Below are 14,589 nucleotides of genomic sequence, written 5' to 3' on the forward strand. Positions count from 1 at the left end.
ATGAGGGCAGAGCCTTCAGGACCTAACCACCTCTTAAGGGTCCCACCTCCCAATACCATTACATTGGCAATTACAATTCTATGTGAATTTTGGATGGGACATTGAAACCATACCAAGGCAGAAGCTCCAAACGACCCTAGCTATGGCTTAAGACACAGAAAGTGCTGCAAGCAATCACAAAAGTGACCCAGGAGGCTAAAAAGTGAAAATGTAGAGTGGGGAAAAAAAACCCTGAAAATTAAAAGCATGAGAAGTGAAATAAGCTGAAAGAAAAAGACCAACTGGGAAATGGAAATGGTTGAGACCATTCTAGCAGGTCCAGTATCTGAATAACATTTCTAGAAAGAACAGAAAATTGAAAGACATGAGTTTCCAGATGGAAAGAGGCCACAAGTGCAGAGCACAATGAATAAAATGAAATCCTATGACATGGAAGACAAAAGGAAAATCTCACAAGCTTCATTAAAAAAATGACATCCCAATGCAATGGAAATGGCTAAGGAAGACAATGGAAGAACTTCCTTCAAAATCTAAAGGGAAGTTCTTACCAACCTAGAATTTTAGATCCAGCCAAAAGTATCATAGAATAGTTACAGCTTAAAAATACATACCACATGCCATTTCCCAGGAAGTTCTTGGAGAAGCTAGCCATGCATCAGGATGAAGTAAATCAAAAAAGAGTCGGGAGGTAGGAAATAAAAGATCAACACGTAAGTGAAGGTCAAATGATTCTGAAACTTCAGGAAAATGAAAATTGATAAAATACATAATACATCTGAACATTTTGTGAGATTTAAACAGATGGAAGTGCAGTTACCAATAAGTACACAGAAAACTAAGCAAGAATAAAGCATTAGCCCACCCAAAGGAAACCAAAAATTGTGCAGGAAGGCAAAGTTCTGTTACTGCATGGCAGTTACGAACAGTTCACATAGCAATAATTATGAGACACGAAACTGAGAGAGCCCACCAAGATCATCATACTGAAGGGATGAGAGAGGTGCCTTGAGGGCCGTGGGGGTGGTGTGGCTGGGAAAGGGAGAAAAGCCTCACGCTTTCCACGGTGAAAATGGCAATGGCAATGGCTGAACCAGAAAGATTCAACCAGCAAGAAAAGCATGTAATTTAGACATGTGGAGGTACGTATCAAAAACTAGCTAAATGAACGAAGTATTGCCTCTGGAGAGTATGAAGGGGGAAGACTGCTGTTTCTATAACAAACCTTCAGAGCTGTTTGATCTTTTTAAACTGCATGTTTATCTTTGGTAAAAAATAAAACAATCTTAAAGCAATAAAAAAGGAATATTTATCAAACTGATTCTAATATGAACCTTTTTATAGTACAAGTTCAAGCTCCAGAATGGATTGTAAGGTCGTACAGTCCATCCAACATCCACCCTGCCAGGGTAGTCTATGACAGCTCCCAATGCCTTCATCTTCAGCCCTGAGCTCCGGCCTAAGATGTGTGTGCAAGGACATGCCCCCATTGGATATCTCCATTTGAGCATCTCACCACCAGTCAACAGGTCCCAACCTGGATGTCACCTCTCACCCCACTCCTCAATGTATTGTTCAACTGTGGACTTGCCCACATTCTCCTCTGGAGATGGCACTCCCTTTGTCCCTCCAGTGTGAACACATGCATTGAAAATGAATGTCTCCAACAGCCCAGGATTTTCAATTGAGGCAAACACACACACTGGGAGCTTGTTCCTCAAGTTCTCAAAAATTCAAGTATTACGAGTCATATGATTCAAGAATTTATTAAGTCATACATGCAAAACATACTGCTAATTGCATTAGCAAAAGATCAATGTAAAAACACTCCACAATTCTGCAACTGTCAATTTAAAAAATTTTGTTGTAGTGGTTGAAAGGTCCAACATTTGTATTCTTGCCAGTGAGTTACGTTGTACAGAACAATTGTTAGCACTAGCACAGTTTACAGAACCTCACAGGCCCAAAGGAACATTGTTAGGCAAAGCAATGACAGGAAGCATGTGTCCATGTGGGTGAGGTAAAGAGGGTCAGCATTAGTCAAGTGACAGTGTTGGTTATCTGGCAAGACAGTGATGTTAAGTAGGTTCATAGTTTAATAATATTTAAAATCTTAAAAACTGTAAAGCTGCAACACATGATTTTTACACCTAGTTACTAGAAAACTAAGGAAAGCACTTAATTAGCTTTGAATAAAGTAACAAGAAAACAGGAATGCACTTTTACTAATCTACAAAAAAAATTTCTAATGCATTATTAAGAAAGGTTTTATAATACAAGGAGGCATATTGCTCATTAAGAAGAGGTTCTATAAGAAAAGCACTTACTAAGTTAGCAACTATGGGAATGACCATTTCAAAGATGAATTAAATGCCCAATTTTGGCAGGGATGGCAGGTAAAAGAAAAAGGAAAAGCTTAAGAAAACACTTACTGATAATACCGACCATTCATCATCATCATCTGCGTTTGACAGAAATTAACCTTTTAAAATTTTTACCCGTGACACTTTTATTCAGTTTAATTATCCCATGTACAATGTAGTGTAAATTCATCTCCACTTCATCTTTTGTCAAAATACTGTCTTCATCCTCTGATCACATCAAGTGTTCCACACACTCCACCCCAGCACACCCACAGCTAAGAGCAGAATACTTCATTAGAGGAAACACATGAATAAGAGTTCTGTTCAAAGTATCAGCAAAAGCTAGTTAACTAATTTTCTTTTAAAAAATTCACTACAAAATCAAAAAGACTGATTCAGAGTTGAATTGTTCCACTCATCCCATTATGACATACAGTACAATGTTATGTAATGAACCTGGGTTGATAAATTATTGATGCATTAAATGGCAACATTTCATTAAGAGGCTGTTCTGATTTACACATTTGAAAACCACTTAGAAAGTGTCTGCATCTCCTAACTTCAGAAGCTATAGTCTTCTTAAAAACAAAGGTCTTTAAACAGTTTAGTGCTTAGTGTTCTTAGCACAACAATGCAACTTAGTTCAGAAGGTATTTTGGCAACTCTTAATCTGAGCAAGAATAGGGGCTTTGGAAAAATAAGGCTTTAAGAAGGCTTGTCATTTTAGGGCTAAATTTTAATAGAATGTGAGTTTGAACTCTTACATTTAAAACAAACAAAACTTTAAAATTACTGATTGGTTCAAAAAGGTTTTATGGAAAAATTAATCTGTAACAAAAACTTGGCATTGAGTGCGAAGGCTCCACCATTTTTGAGCAAAGCGTACAAAGGTTCCAAGGGTCAGGGCCAAGAACGAGGGACTTGAGCATTTACAAGAGGAGGCATTTTCTCTTCCTCTTCTTGACAGGAGGTGGGCAGAGAACTGCTCGAATAGCTTCATCAAACACTGTCTTGAGGCCTCGCTGTGTGAGAGCTGAGCACTCCAGGTATTTTACAGCACCTACAAGAAAGAGCCACACAGCAATGTACACTCAACCAGAATCTCTTCTGATCAGAACAATGGCAAGAGGCAGCTCCCCTGGGACCTAGCATCTTCTGCTGGTGTGGCAGAGCCACCTCCTAACCCTGCCTCTGTTTTCTGAAAGCTAGCACTAACACCCGGAAGGGCCTCACTTACCCACTTACCCAAAAGCAAGCCAGACCCTGAGTAGGATCTTCTGCTGGTGTGGCAGAGCCACCTCCTAACCCTGCCTCTGTTTTCTGAAAGCTAGCCCTAACACCCGGAAGGGCCTCACTTACCCACTTACCCAAAAGCAAGCCAGACCCTGAGTAGGAGAAACACACTCTCTACTTTCCCAGATTGCACTCCAGCCTCTGTCACTAAAATAAAAGATGTGCAAAGCAGACACGAAAAATGCAGGATTTCATACCGATCTCCTTAGCCATGGCTAAACCCTGCGGGTAGGTGATGGGAGTCAGCTTCTTCTCCTTCAGTTTCTCAATGGTGTCTTTATCATCCCTAAGATCAAGTTTTGTTCCCACTAGGATGATGGGAGTGTTGGGACAATGGTGTCGCACTTCAGGATACCACTAGATGTGAAGAAGGAACAAAGATTGTAACACTCTCCCTCTGCATAAACTTCTTTCATCTAAATTACATCCAACAGCAGTCAAACTGTCAACCACCCAACCTCGGCCACTGCCTTCCCTACAGGGTCTTTGTGCGGTTCACACCTTTAACTCAAACCTTAAAGGACCATAAGGAATATCCGTGCGTGTCTGATGAGCAAGCCAGACTCCCAAGACTAACGACCCTACAGGGCTCTACCCGTCAAGTAACAGCAGGGAGGAATGAAAGGAGCAGGAAAGGGAAGAAAGGAAGGTAGCTCCCTAAAAGGAAATCACTTTGTTTTTGGTAAAACAAGCCAAGTTCTTAGGGTCATCTCAGAAAAATCATCTCCACAGGGATGAGAACAGACAAGCTACCCAGATGGGGGTCTCAGCTCTTCCGCCATCATCCCCACTGCAAACATCCCAGATCTCTATAACTGACGGGTTTCCTCACTCATCATTTTCACTAAGAAGTTTGTGAACGATGCTGGAGTAGAAAGAAACAACCATTTCTTTTATTAGACTGACTCCAAAATGCTTCATTAATTTTAATGAGGAACACGCTATTTCTGAATCAGAACCTGAAGCTTTAGAACTCTACATATTAGTTATATACTTAAATACTTATTATGTATCTAAGTAGTAAAATTACTAAAACCAATTTAAGTAATTAAAAATTCCTCTGATTACAACAGCTCCCCCCCCCCCAATTCCCAGCAGTAAATGGTATTTTTTAATATTTTTTCTTGAGAATGACATCATGTAACTATACACATATATTTTAAATCCCCACTTACCTTTGCACGGACATTTTCAAATGATGCAGGACTCACAAGGGAAAAGCAAATTAAGAATACATCCTATAAAAAGGAAACATAAGGAAACATTTAGAAAAGGATCTTAAAATGACAAATGTACTTTGCTTTCTAAATGCTGCTGAGAATGAATCTTCAGATGTGGTGTGTGTCTTCTAGGTGCCAGCAGCTTATGTCAAAAGCTTGCTCCCTGCATACACCCCTTCAGTTTGTCAGACAGCTCCCAAACAAGAACCAGCACATCAAGCAACCAGTTACTTGTGAAAAAGGGCGAAATGGCAGAATATGCTGGAAGTTATCTGAGGCAAGGGAGGCATCAAACCAGACCTTAGGAGGCCTCTTTTTATCACTCCTAACTCTTGACTGGGAACCTATTTGTTATAAATGGATAAAACCAAGTACTATCCCAATATTCTGTAAAAGTTTGTCTGTTTCCCCCAAGCAGTACATTTTAAAAACATTATCTATAAATGGTATGTTTTTCACGAAGCTCCCCTTTTACATGTTAAGTACAAACATGTTTAGATTATCACTGAGTTCCAATTAAATTGCTTAACTAGGAACTGCTTGTCACAGTCCCTGGTACAAAATAGGGGCAGGGGCTCAAGTATTTGCTACTTGAGTCCGCCAGGAGGGGTGGTTTCGTGTGTAAGTGGCATCCTCATGGCTGACAGCCACCCTCACACTGTCAGTTTCTCAAACACAAGCAGGGCCTCTGGAGAACTGCACCCAGAGCAGTTGCAGCTAAAGTACAGATGCAAAGGAAAAGTAGATGTAGAATACATACTCGGAAAGAATTTTTGGCTGAATGTAAAATACTTGAGTTTTTCCTCCCATTCTGAATTGTATATAAAGTCAAATTCAAACATTTACCTGTATAAAAAAAATGCCCAAGAATTTCTAAAATGCTAGGTTTATAAAACGTTTTCCTGGAAAAAGGCAATTATGCTACTTTATAAAGGCACACAATTCCCAAGCTAATGCTTTAAACCATCCAGCTGGTACCTTGTACCTAAAGGGGAAAGAAACATCCCACACAACAGCTTTTTATAAATGACATTTTAAAAATGCTGGCGCATGCATAAGCTTGTCCAGGAATCACCGCGGCATCCCAGCATCCGATGATTGCAAACCATCTCAAAGCCCAGTTGGATTAGCTCACCAGCACTGCACAGCCACGCCCCAGTCAGCCCCACGACACGGACACCAAAGCAGAGAAAGAAGACCCTGGCAGCAAGGTTAGTCCTGCTCTGACACAGCACACAGCCACGGTGAGCTTACAGGTGGATTCTCCACAGCTATGTCTCCAATCAGCCAGGAGAGAGGCCCTCTCTCTCTCAGCCTCCCTTCACTTGGAAGGAAAAAAGAAAGCAGTGATGAACTGCTTTAATTCAAGCTGGTAGGTAAACCATCACGCTCTAATGAAAGCTTATTTCATCAAGCAAAGCCCCAACCTTGAGTGAATTAAATGTAACACACTCAAGGAATTTGAGGCTCAATAAGAAATCCTAGGAAAACTAAGTGAAATGAAAGAACAGATAAAGCTGGAAACTGAAGTCGACTAAAAATTTTACATACGGCAATCGGCTTGTCTTTCCCCCTGGAGGTTATATCCTTACCATACGTTTCTCCAACCTAGTAATGCACGAGAACTTTGTTTGAGTTTAGTACAAACTGAGGAAAATAAAAATCAATATAACCTGTTATTGATTGTTTATCAGAATTTTGTCTCAACCCTCCCGAAGGATCCAAAAAGCATATGATTTAACATGTCTTCGATGCCAAACGCCACTGAAACACTCCATGAAACCTGGCCAAAAGCGGGTATCCCTGTGTAATTCAAGGACGGTGAAGACGGAATTCTGGCACATACTGGGGATGCAGCGAAGGTGCTCCTTCCAGCTGTAGCAGCACACTCCAGTATTTACAACATGCCCACAAAACTGAAAGTGTTGCAAGTGTCCCTCAACATAAAGGCACAGTCACTGGCATCCATTAGCAATGGCACATCTTTCAAAGAGCTCTGTCCACATTCTCAGACACAAGCCCCATTGAAGCCACAGCAAACAGGAAAGGCACCTGTCTGTACAACATCCCTACCAGACAAAGGGCTCTCCCAGAACAGGGCCATGTCTGAGAGCTGACAGTTTTAATGCTGCCTGAACATTAAAAGTCTCTGCAGAAATTTTGTTCCTGTCTTCCCCTAGTTCTGGGAGTGTGGTTTGAATTTATGGACTTGCAACACTAAAATAAACAGCGTTGTTTGCACTAAGATCTTCAATTCCTGACCCCTTTGCTGGGATGAGGCCAACCCATAGTGACAAGTTTTAGAAGTGACAACATTTCCAGTGTTTATCACAACACTTTCAATTCTTTTCTTGGTTCCAATAAAAATTGACAGACTTGCTCTTCCATGCAGAACCCTGAAATTTTTTTTTTTAAAGATGACCGGTAAGGGGATCTTAACCCTTGACTTGGTGGTGTCAGCACCACGCTCTCCCCCTGGAATTCTTTTAAGAAAAGGAAGATGAAAGAATTATTTTAATTTCCTCTCACTCAAGCTTCTCTGATTTACAATTCAAAGAGAATACTAATTTTCATAACTATCCTTTTTTAATCTATGGGCTATTCTTGAAGATTTGTCCTCCCAAGGAGTTGATATGGTGCCAAATCTTTATTGCGATAGAGACTCATTGGGGATCAGTGACAAGAATGCAGCTTCAAAACATCCTCACTGGGCCGGCCCGGTGGCGCACTGAATAGGGCGCCGCTTGGGAAGCGCAGCAGCGCTCCCGCCCGAGGGTTCGGATCCCACATACAGACCGGTTCCCGCTCACTGGCTGAGCGAGGCGCGGGAGCAACACCGAGGTTTGCAATCCCGTTGCCGGTCCCTGGTCCGGTACGGGGGCAACACTGAGGGTTGCGATCCGTTGCCGGACACGGAAAAAAAAGACAAAAGACAAAAAAAAAAAAAAAAAAAAAACCATCCTCTGACCACATCTTTGGCACCCTTTTCAACTTTTAAGAACATCTTGTTTGATGGAGAAGAAACAGTGCACAAGAGCCAAGCAGTTCCACTTTCCATCCCATGGTGGCATCACGCCATCTGCCTGCTCCCTTCCTTGTTCCCTTTTCTTCCCCAGCCTAAACAAGGCTTTCAGAAAACACACCTAGCGCTTCTGCTACTTACTTCCCAGCATCAACTCCTTCTCACCTTTGCTTTCCTCCATGGAGGCTAGCCGGCCGCAACTGGTTGAGTCTCTAGTTTTACCTTGTCCTTGTAACACTTAGAGCACCTCAGAGAGCACTACCTGTGTCTACCTAAGGGTCTCTCACTTTCCTTCCTCACAGGTCATTTGCGCATGTTAGAGCCTCAGGCTGTCTCTGGTCACTGGCCCATCTTTCCTGTGGACTTGAACACTGCTTTCTTTAGATTCTCAGGACATTTCTGACTGCACCAGACCCCCACCATGCCCTTTATGAACCTGGCAAGTCTTCAATGACTTGATTACTCCCGTATTACAAACCACTTCATCACAGGTCATAAGTACAGCCAGAGCAGTTCTGACTGCTGCCTCCTCTACCTGGCAGTGGGACAATCTACACAAAGTCAAGTCTGCTTTTAGTGGAATGAGACCGGGCAGACGTCTGGATGGCTCACATCTCACTACCCCAAAAGCCATACTGTTTTTCTTTCATTTTATTCTCTTCCAAATGCTTTCCACCTGGATTTTACCTTTGGGCTTGGGATTTTTTAAACACAGGGAAAAGGACCAGGATATATAAACATGGCAGAGAAAAGGCAGAACTAAAAAGAAGCTGGACACCTGTCATCAGTGTAGAACTAAGAAAGACAACCTTAGGAAAAAGAGAAAAGAAGCCCCTGCCTTCTGGGAACTGGCCTGGTGCTCACAGCTTCTCAACGGCAAAGGTATTCCTACTGACTAGAACAATCTCCCAGACACCAACATAAGACAAGGTTACAGTGTGACCATGCTGAAATGAGACCAAAAGTAAATGTAAGACCACTTCATCATCTTGTCTAAGCGCAGACAAATCCGAAGTCACTATGCACACTATAAAATCACCATACATCCCCCTCACAACCAATATAAGAATGACGACTTCTTCACAATCACAGCTGCAGCCTTGCTTCATTCCCCACCTTCTAGATAAGATTCTGCAGTCCCCAAGTGTGTCTCCCTTGAAGCAAAGAATAAGGTAACAAACCCAATTGTATTTAACTACAGGTGTGTTTCTAGTGACCTCTGGCTGAAGGACACTGACAATTGTAACAGCCAACCTAACAAAGGCTGAGGCTTTTTAAACTCAAAATTGCTAAGCTAAAGTGTGGTTTTTCTTTTTATCTTATGTCTCAGCAGTCTAAGCCCTGTATTCTGAAACCTTTCCCAAATAAGAGCACACATAGAAAGTGAAAACAATGGCCCGACACACTGGGCTCCTGGCTGACAGAACAGAGGCCCAGAATCTCAGCAAACGGCTTGCATGGCCTGGGTCTAGAACACATAGGGCTCAGGGCTTGTTACAACACTGGCATGTCAATCATGTTCTCACTCACACCACTAAATCCTGGTACAAGCAGGCCAATACAGTGACCTGCAAAATTTAAGGTGCTGGCCTTGAGCAGTACACTGAGCATACCTTGATTCTGATCATGCCAACTGAAGATGAGTATACAGAACTTACAGAGTATTTTTAAGAGAAAATAAACATAATGTATAAAAGGATAGAAAAGCCCTAAGGATTACTTAAGTTGGAAATATAAGAATTCGAAGGGCAATTTCTTTTTTTTTTTTTAAAGATGACCGGTAAGGGGATCTTAACCCTTGACTTGGTGTTGTCAGCACCACGCCCAGCCAGTGAGCGAACCGGCCATCCCTATATAGGATCCGAACCTGTGGCCTTGGTGTTATCAGCACCGCACTCTCCCAAGTGAGCCACTGGGCCGGCCCACGAAGGGCAATTTCAACTGAAAATGATGACTACTAGCTCATCATCTTTTGGAGAACTAAGTAGAATTAATGGTTTAAACAGATTTAACTTAGCTACACAGAGCTACCCAACAGAGAAGGATGCCAGCATTAATTAACCACAGGAAATGCAACATTTCTTTTTAGGATGCCCTAGATAAGCAACCTTCCAACTGGTCCTTCAGGAGTGGGTCTGAGCAGAGTCGTGGATGAGCCACACAAACAGGCCTGCAGACCACAGAGCCAATAACCAGAGACCATGTTCCATTTAGGATAAAGTTTAAAGTTCTCCCCTTTGTCAACAAAAGAGCATGATGCCAGCCTGTAACTCCCAGAGCCCATTCCTCTTAGTTGGACAGTGTGACTCAAAAGAATGAGACCTTCCAGGCACTAGAGTATTTGAGTATTCAGGGCCTGCCCTTCAGATGCCAAGATAACTTATCTCCAAAGCAGCCATCTGAGCAGGCGTGTCTTTAACTGCTCTCCCCACCAGCTCCCTAAGCACCCCCTCCTCTCCATGCTGGTATGTGGTATACTACACAGCTGTCAGTTTATGGGACTTTTCTGTGAGCTACTTGAGGGCAAGAATCGTGTCTTACACCAGCAGAGACCAAAGAAAAGAAGAGTATGTCTCTCTGCACAAAGCCCATTCCAGAGTGACAGAAGAAGCATCTGCTCTAGGATAATATTGAACATATCTCTCAGCACTGGACAGATGATCTAGGCAACAAATCAACAGAGTAACCATTACTCTTTCAGAAGGAGAAAAGAAATCTAGGGTTATCAGAGGTGAGGGGGAGGAGCAGGGAGAGAGATTGGACAAGGGGCATAAAAAGAATAAGTACAATTTGTAACAATATATATGCTAGTAATATTGATTTGATCAAAATATGTCAATGCTGAATCCCCAAAATATGTATAATCAATGATTCAATAAAAATTAAAAAAAAGAAAATCATGTCTTACTCCCTTCTTGCTATTCAAGTATTTTATAGAAAAATAGCCCACCACCTTACACAGATGAGACATAAAAAGTTTAAGTTCTAGCCCCATGAGGACATACCCACTTTTGATTTATGGCCTCACACACTACAGCATTATTCAATCTGAGGTGAGGAAAGTCCGCCTTACTTATCTAAGTGTTCCTTAGCACACAAAGGCAGACTTTTGCCAAATCACCTTTGACTTCTATGAGTGACTCCCTTTGAAAAAAAAGGCCTCTCCCTCCTGAGTCACAGTAGGGTGGCTCCCATTTCTCGAAAGTGACACCATGCCCTTCTAGATGTGTCCAGCAGGTTGGAGACTCCTCTACCAATCAATGTTTTTAAATCCATTTAAAATTGGGAATTATTAAATACCCACTGGTATAGAATAGTTTCCTAAGATATTGAAAAATTTAAATCATTTGGTGATTATGGGCTGATTTTTAATATTTAATCAGTTAATATTTAGCTGTAGATTAACTGAGAAACCACCCAATTCAAACCTCCCATTTTATATTTTTGATCTTTATTTAGCACTCTGAACTAGAACTCAGCTAAAGGATAATTACCAAAAATCTACAGCACAGAGACTATATTTGGCAATACTTCTAACAGGAAACAAATGTACAAGACAATGATGGTTACAGAGAAAATGCTGTATTCAAAAGTTTAAAATTATCACTACTAAACAGGAAGTTCTTTAAAAAAAAAAAAGCACAAGATCTTGGTAAACTGGAACTAATTAGTCATTTTCACCCATACTACTTCCTAAAACAAAGTAATCGTTAAATCAGTCAAAGGCCACCCACCAATCAGGGCTCAAAGCCTGCCTTTCTCTAGGATGTCTCCGACACTGACCCCAACCACCCCACCCAGCCCAGGCTTGCCAAGAGCACTCACAGCAACTTCCACTCATATGAGCACAAACTGGAACTAGAAGCTCTCTAGACTGATGAATACATACAAATCTGAAGGAGCAGGAATCCTAACAGCAGCTAACACTGGAGTGTCTGTGACATGCCAGGACTATTCTAAGTGCACATGTCTATCTATCTATTAACTCATCTAGCCTCACAAGGAAACAAGTAAAGGCTGGAGATGAGAAAACCTGCCCAAGGTCCAACAGTTAAGAAGTGGGAGAGCAGGATTTAAACCCAAGGAATTTGCTCTGTTGCTCTCACGCATATTTAAGTTTCCCTTCAACCAGTTAGTCAGTTTGTCTTCAAAACTGCTTTAAAATACACTTTTTAAAATGAGGAACAAATATGCAACAAGATAAGGAAATGAAACACATTAAGATAACTGCTTAAAGAAAAGTGGCTTCTAACCATGACATTGTCTTCTAAGTACCTACTGTTTCTGCCAGCTTCCTGCTCTAATTAGCTTTGGTAAATAACTCATTTCATTGTCCTTTTTGAGACCGGCCGCACCGCACCCAGCCAGTGAGTGCTGTGAGCGCACCGGTCATCCCTATATAGGATCCGAACCCGTGGCGGGAGCACTGCTGCGCTCCCAGCGCCGCACTCTCCCAAGTGCACCACGGGCTCGGCCCTAAAAGTTTTTTTCTGATTGGACACAGTGAACAAAACTGAAACCTCAATCCACATTGAAAAGATTGAGGTACTAAAGACAGAAATTATACATTTTATAGAAGAAAAGTATCAAACCAATAGATTAGTTACTAACTTGGTTTAAAGAAACCTTAATCTTAACTACTTAATTTGATTCTGTGGTATAAAACTGTCACAAAGCAAATCATCTTCAAACTAACTGCTATTAAAAACTGGTTTGCAAAAACAAAACAGTACCCATCTCATATGGTTCTCCTAAAACTAAGTGAAAAAATATAAAATGCACAGCACTGGAGTAACTGGTAATGCTCAAAGAATAAAAGCCCTGGCTTGCCCCTACAGGGATATTAACTACTGAAGTAATTTAACCTTATTTGCTATTTCTTGATATACCTAAATGACTGCAGTATAAGCAAATCCATAGGTGGTATGAATAAACTAAACATATAAGAATTGTATATTCTAAAAGATACATTAAAAATCAGCTGCAATCCTTACTGTTTGTGGATAGGATAGGGGGCGTAATCTGTCATAATCTTCTTGTCCAGCCGTATCCCATAAGCCCAGATTCACTGGTTTTCCATCTACCATAACATTGGCAGAATAGTTGTCAAAGCTGTAGAATGGAATAAAAAAGGTTCATCACAAACAGGAGTCTAAGTCGCCGTCCTAGCCAGCATCCTAGAGGAGGGGGACTGAGAAGGCCAGGAATGGGCTGGAAATGCTCCTACAGGCACAAGGAAGAGGAGCAATAGTGGGTGGGGGGAGCCTAAACCAAACGGGAAACAAACCAAATGCACAGCTTGAGAAAGAAAAATGTCTGAGAGACAGAGGACAAGCTACTAAATTTAAGTGAAACAAATTACTGTCAGCAATTTTTAAAAAAAGAACACTTAACCTTTAAGAAATAGAAAGTTAAAAATTTTAGCCCCTCTTTCAAATCCCACTTGTTGAGTTTTCCATGTCCATATTTTACTCATTTTCAATAAGGTGGCTTGCCACTAGAGATGTACTCTGCAGCATTTCCAGAATGCCTACCTGACTGTAGGGTGTTACTTAGTAAAGTCTTAGTCAACGGTGCCTACAACCAAAGTGCAATGATAACACAAAACACCTGATTTTAGAAGCTACCCTGTAATGTTTTCAAAGTGAGTGTACCTGACTTCTCAAATGTTTAAACTACAGGAAAAGGCAACCGAGAAAAGTCTACAGGCTGACAAAGCAAAATAAAGCTGACTTTAAAAATTGCTACTGGTGTCAGAATAGTTCATTAAAAAACAAAACAAAACAAAACTGGCAATGCAATTCAAACCAGAGCAAGTACCAAACAAGATACAATATATCAACCTTTTAAGTCAAAAATTTATTTATATATACTCTTTAACACTGAAAGTTCAGGGGTCTTACTACACTGTGATATTATGATAGTAGAGACAAGGTCTGAGTAAGGTTCCAATTTGATTTACAGAATTTAATGACCAAACTGGCTTTCTAAAAAAAAAAAAGGGTTTTATGTATGTGTGTATGTGGTAATCCTGCTTCCATGAGAAAAGGACAGATTGTTCAATAAATGGTATTGTGACTTACCCCCCGCTCCACAGAGGAAAAACAATCAGGTCCTTGCCTTATATTATACCAAAAATAAATCCTAAATGAATTACAGATAGAAACTTAAGCCTTGAAAATCCAAGAAAAAATATTAAAGAGGGGGCTGGCCAGTTAGCTCACCTGGGAGAATGTGGTGCTGATAACACCAAGGTCAAGGGTTCAGATGCCCTTCCTGGCCAGCCAACAAAAACAAAAATAAAAACCAAAAATAATCCCCCAGAGAATATTTTGCATCATTTAAGTAAGAATGGCCTCCCTAAGTACAACCTAAAACTATGGGGTGTGGGAAAGTTGGCATTATTTACACAAAAATGTTAAACTTCTATATGGCAGAAGACACCATAATGAAGTTCTAAAACAAATTACAGACAGAAGAGATTGATATTTTTTATTTACAAAAAGTTCCCTCGGGGGGCCGGCCCGTGGCTCACTAGGGAGAGTGCGGTGCTGATAACACCAAGGCCCCGGGTTCGGATCCCATATAGGGATGGCCGGTTTGCTCACTGGGTGAGCATGGTGCTGACAACACCAAGTCAAGGGTTAAGATCCCCTTACCGGTCATCTTTAAAAAAAAAAAAAAAAGTTCCCTC

General features: G+C 41.1%; 1 protein-coding gene across 1 annotated transcript in view; it reads right to left on the reverse strand.

Moving 5' to 3' along the window:
• Positions 1-1,747: 1,747 nt before the first annotated feature.
• RAC1 (ras-related C3 botulinum toxin substrate 1 (rho family, small GTP binding protein Rac1)) overlaps positions 1,748-14,589 on the reverse strand; it is a 23,065-nt gene continuing 10,223 nt past the window's right edge. Inside the window, exons 3-6 of the mRNA XM_008577272.1 lie at positions 12,890-13,007; positions 4,829-4,891; positions 3,851-4,010; positions 1,748-3,420 (exon numbers count right to left, since the gene is read on the reverse strand). Of these exons, the coding sequence (XP_008575494.1) occupies positions 3,290-3,420; positions 3,851-4,010; positions 4,829-4,891; positions 12,890-13,007 (472 nt within the window). The 3' untranslated portion in view covers positions 1,748-3,289. The remainder of the gene's footprint in view (positions 3,421-3,850; positions 4,011-4,828; positions 4,892-12,889; positions 13,008-14,589) is intronic.

The sequence above is a fragment of the Galeopterus variegatus genome, unplaced genomic scaffold (assembly GCF_000696425.1).
Source record: "Galeopterus variegatus unplaced genomic scaffold, G_variegatus-3.0.2 Scaffold1476, whole genome shotgun sequence".
Taxonomy (NCBI): Eukaryota; Metazoa; Chordata; class Mammalia; order Dermoptera; family Cynocephalidae; genus Galeopterus; species Galeopterus variegatus.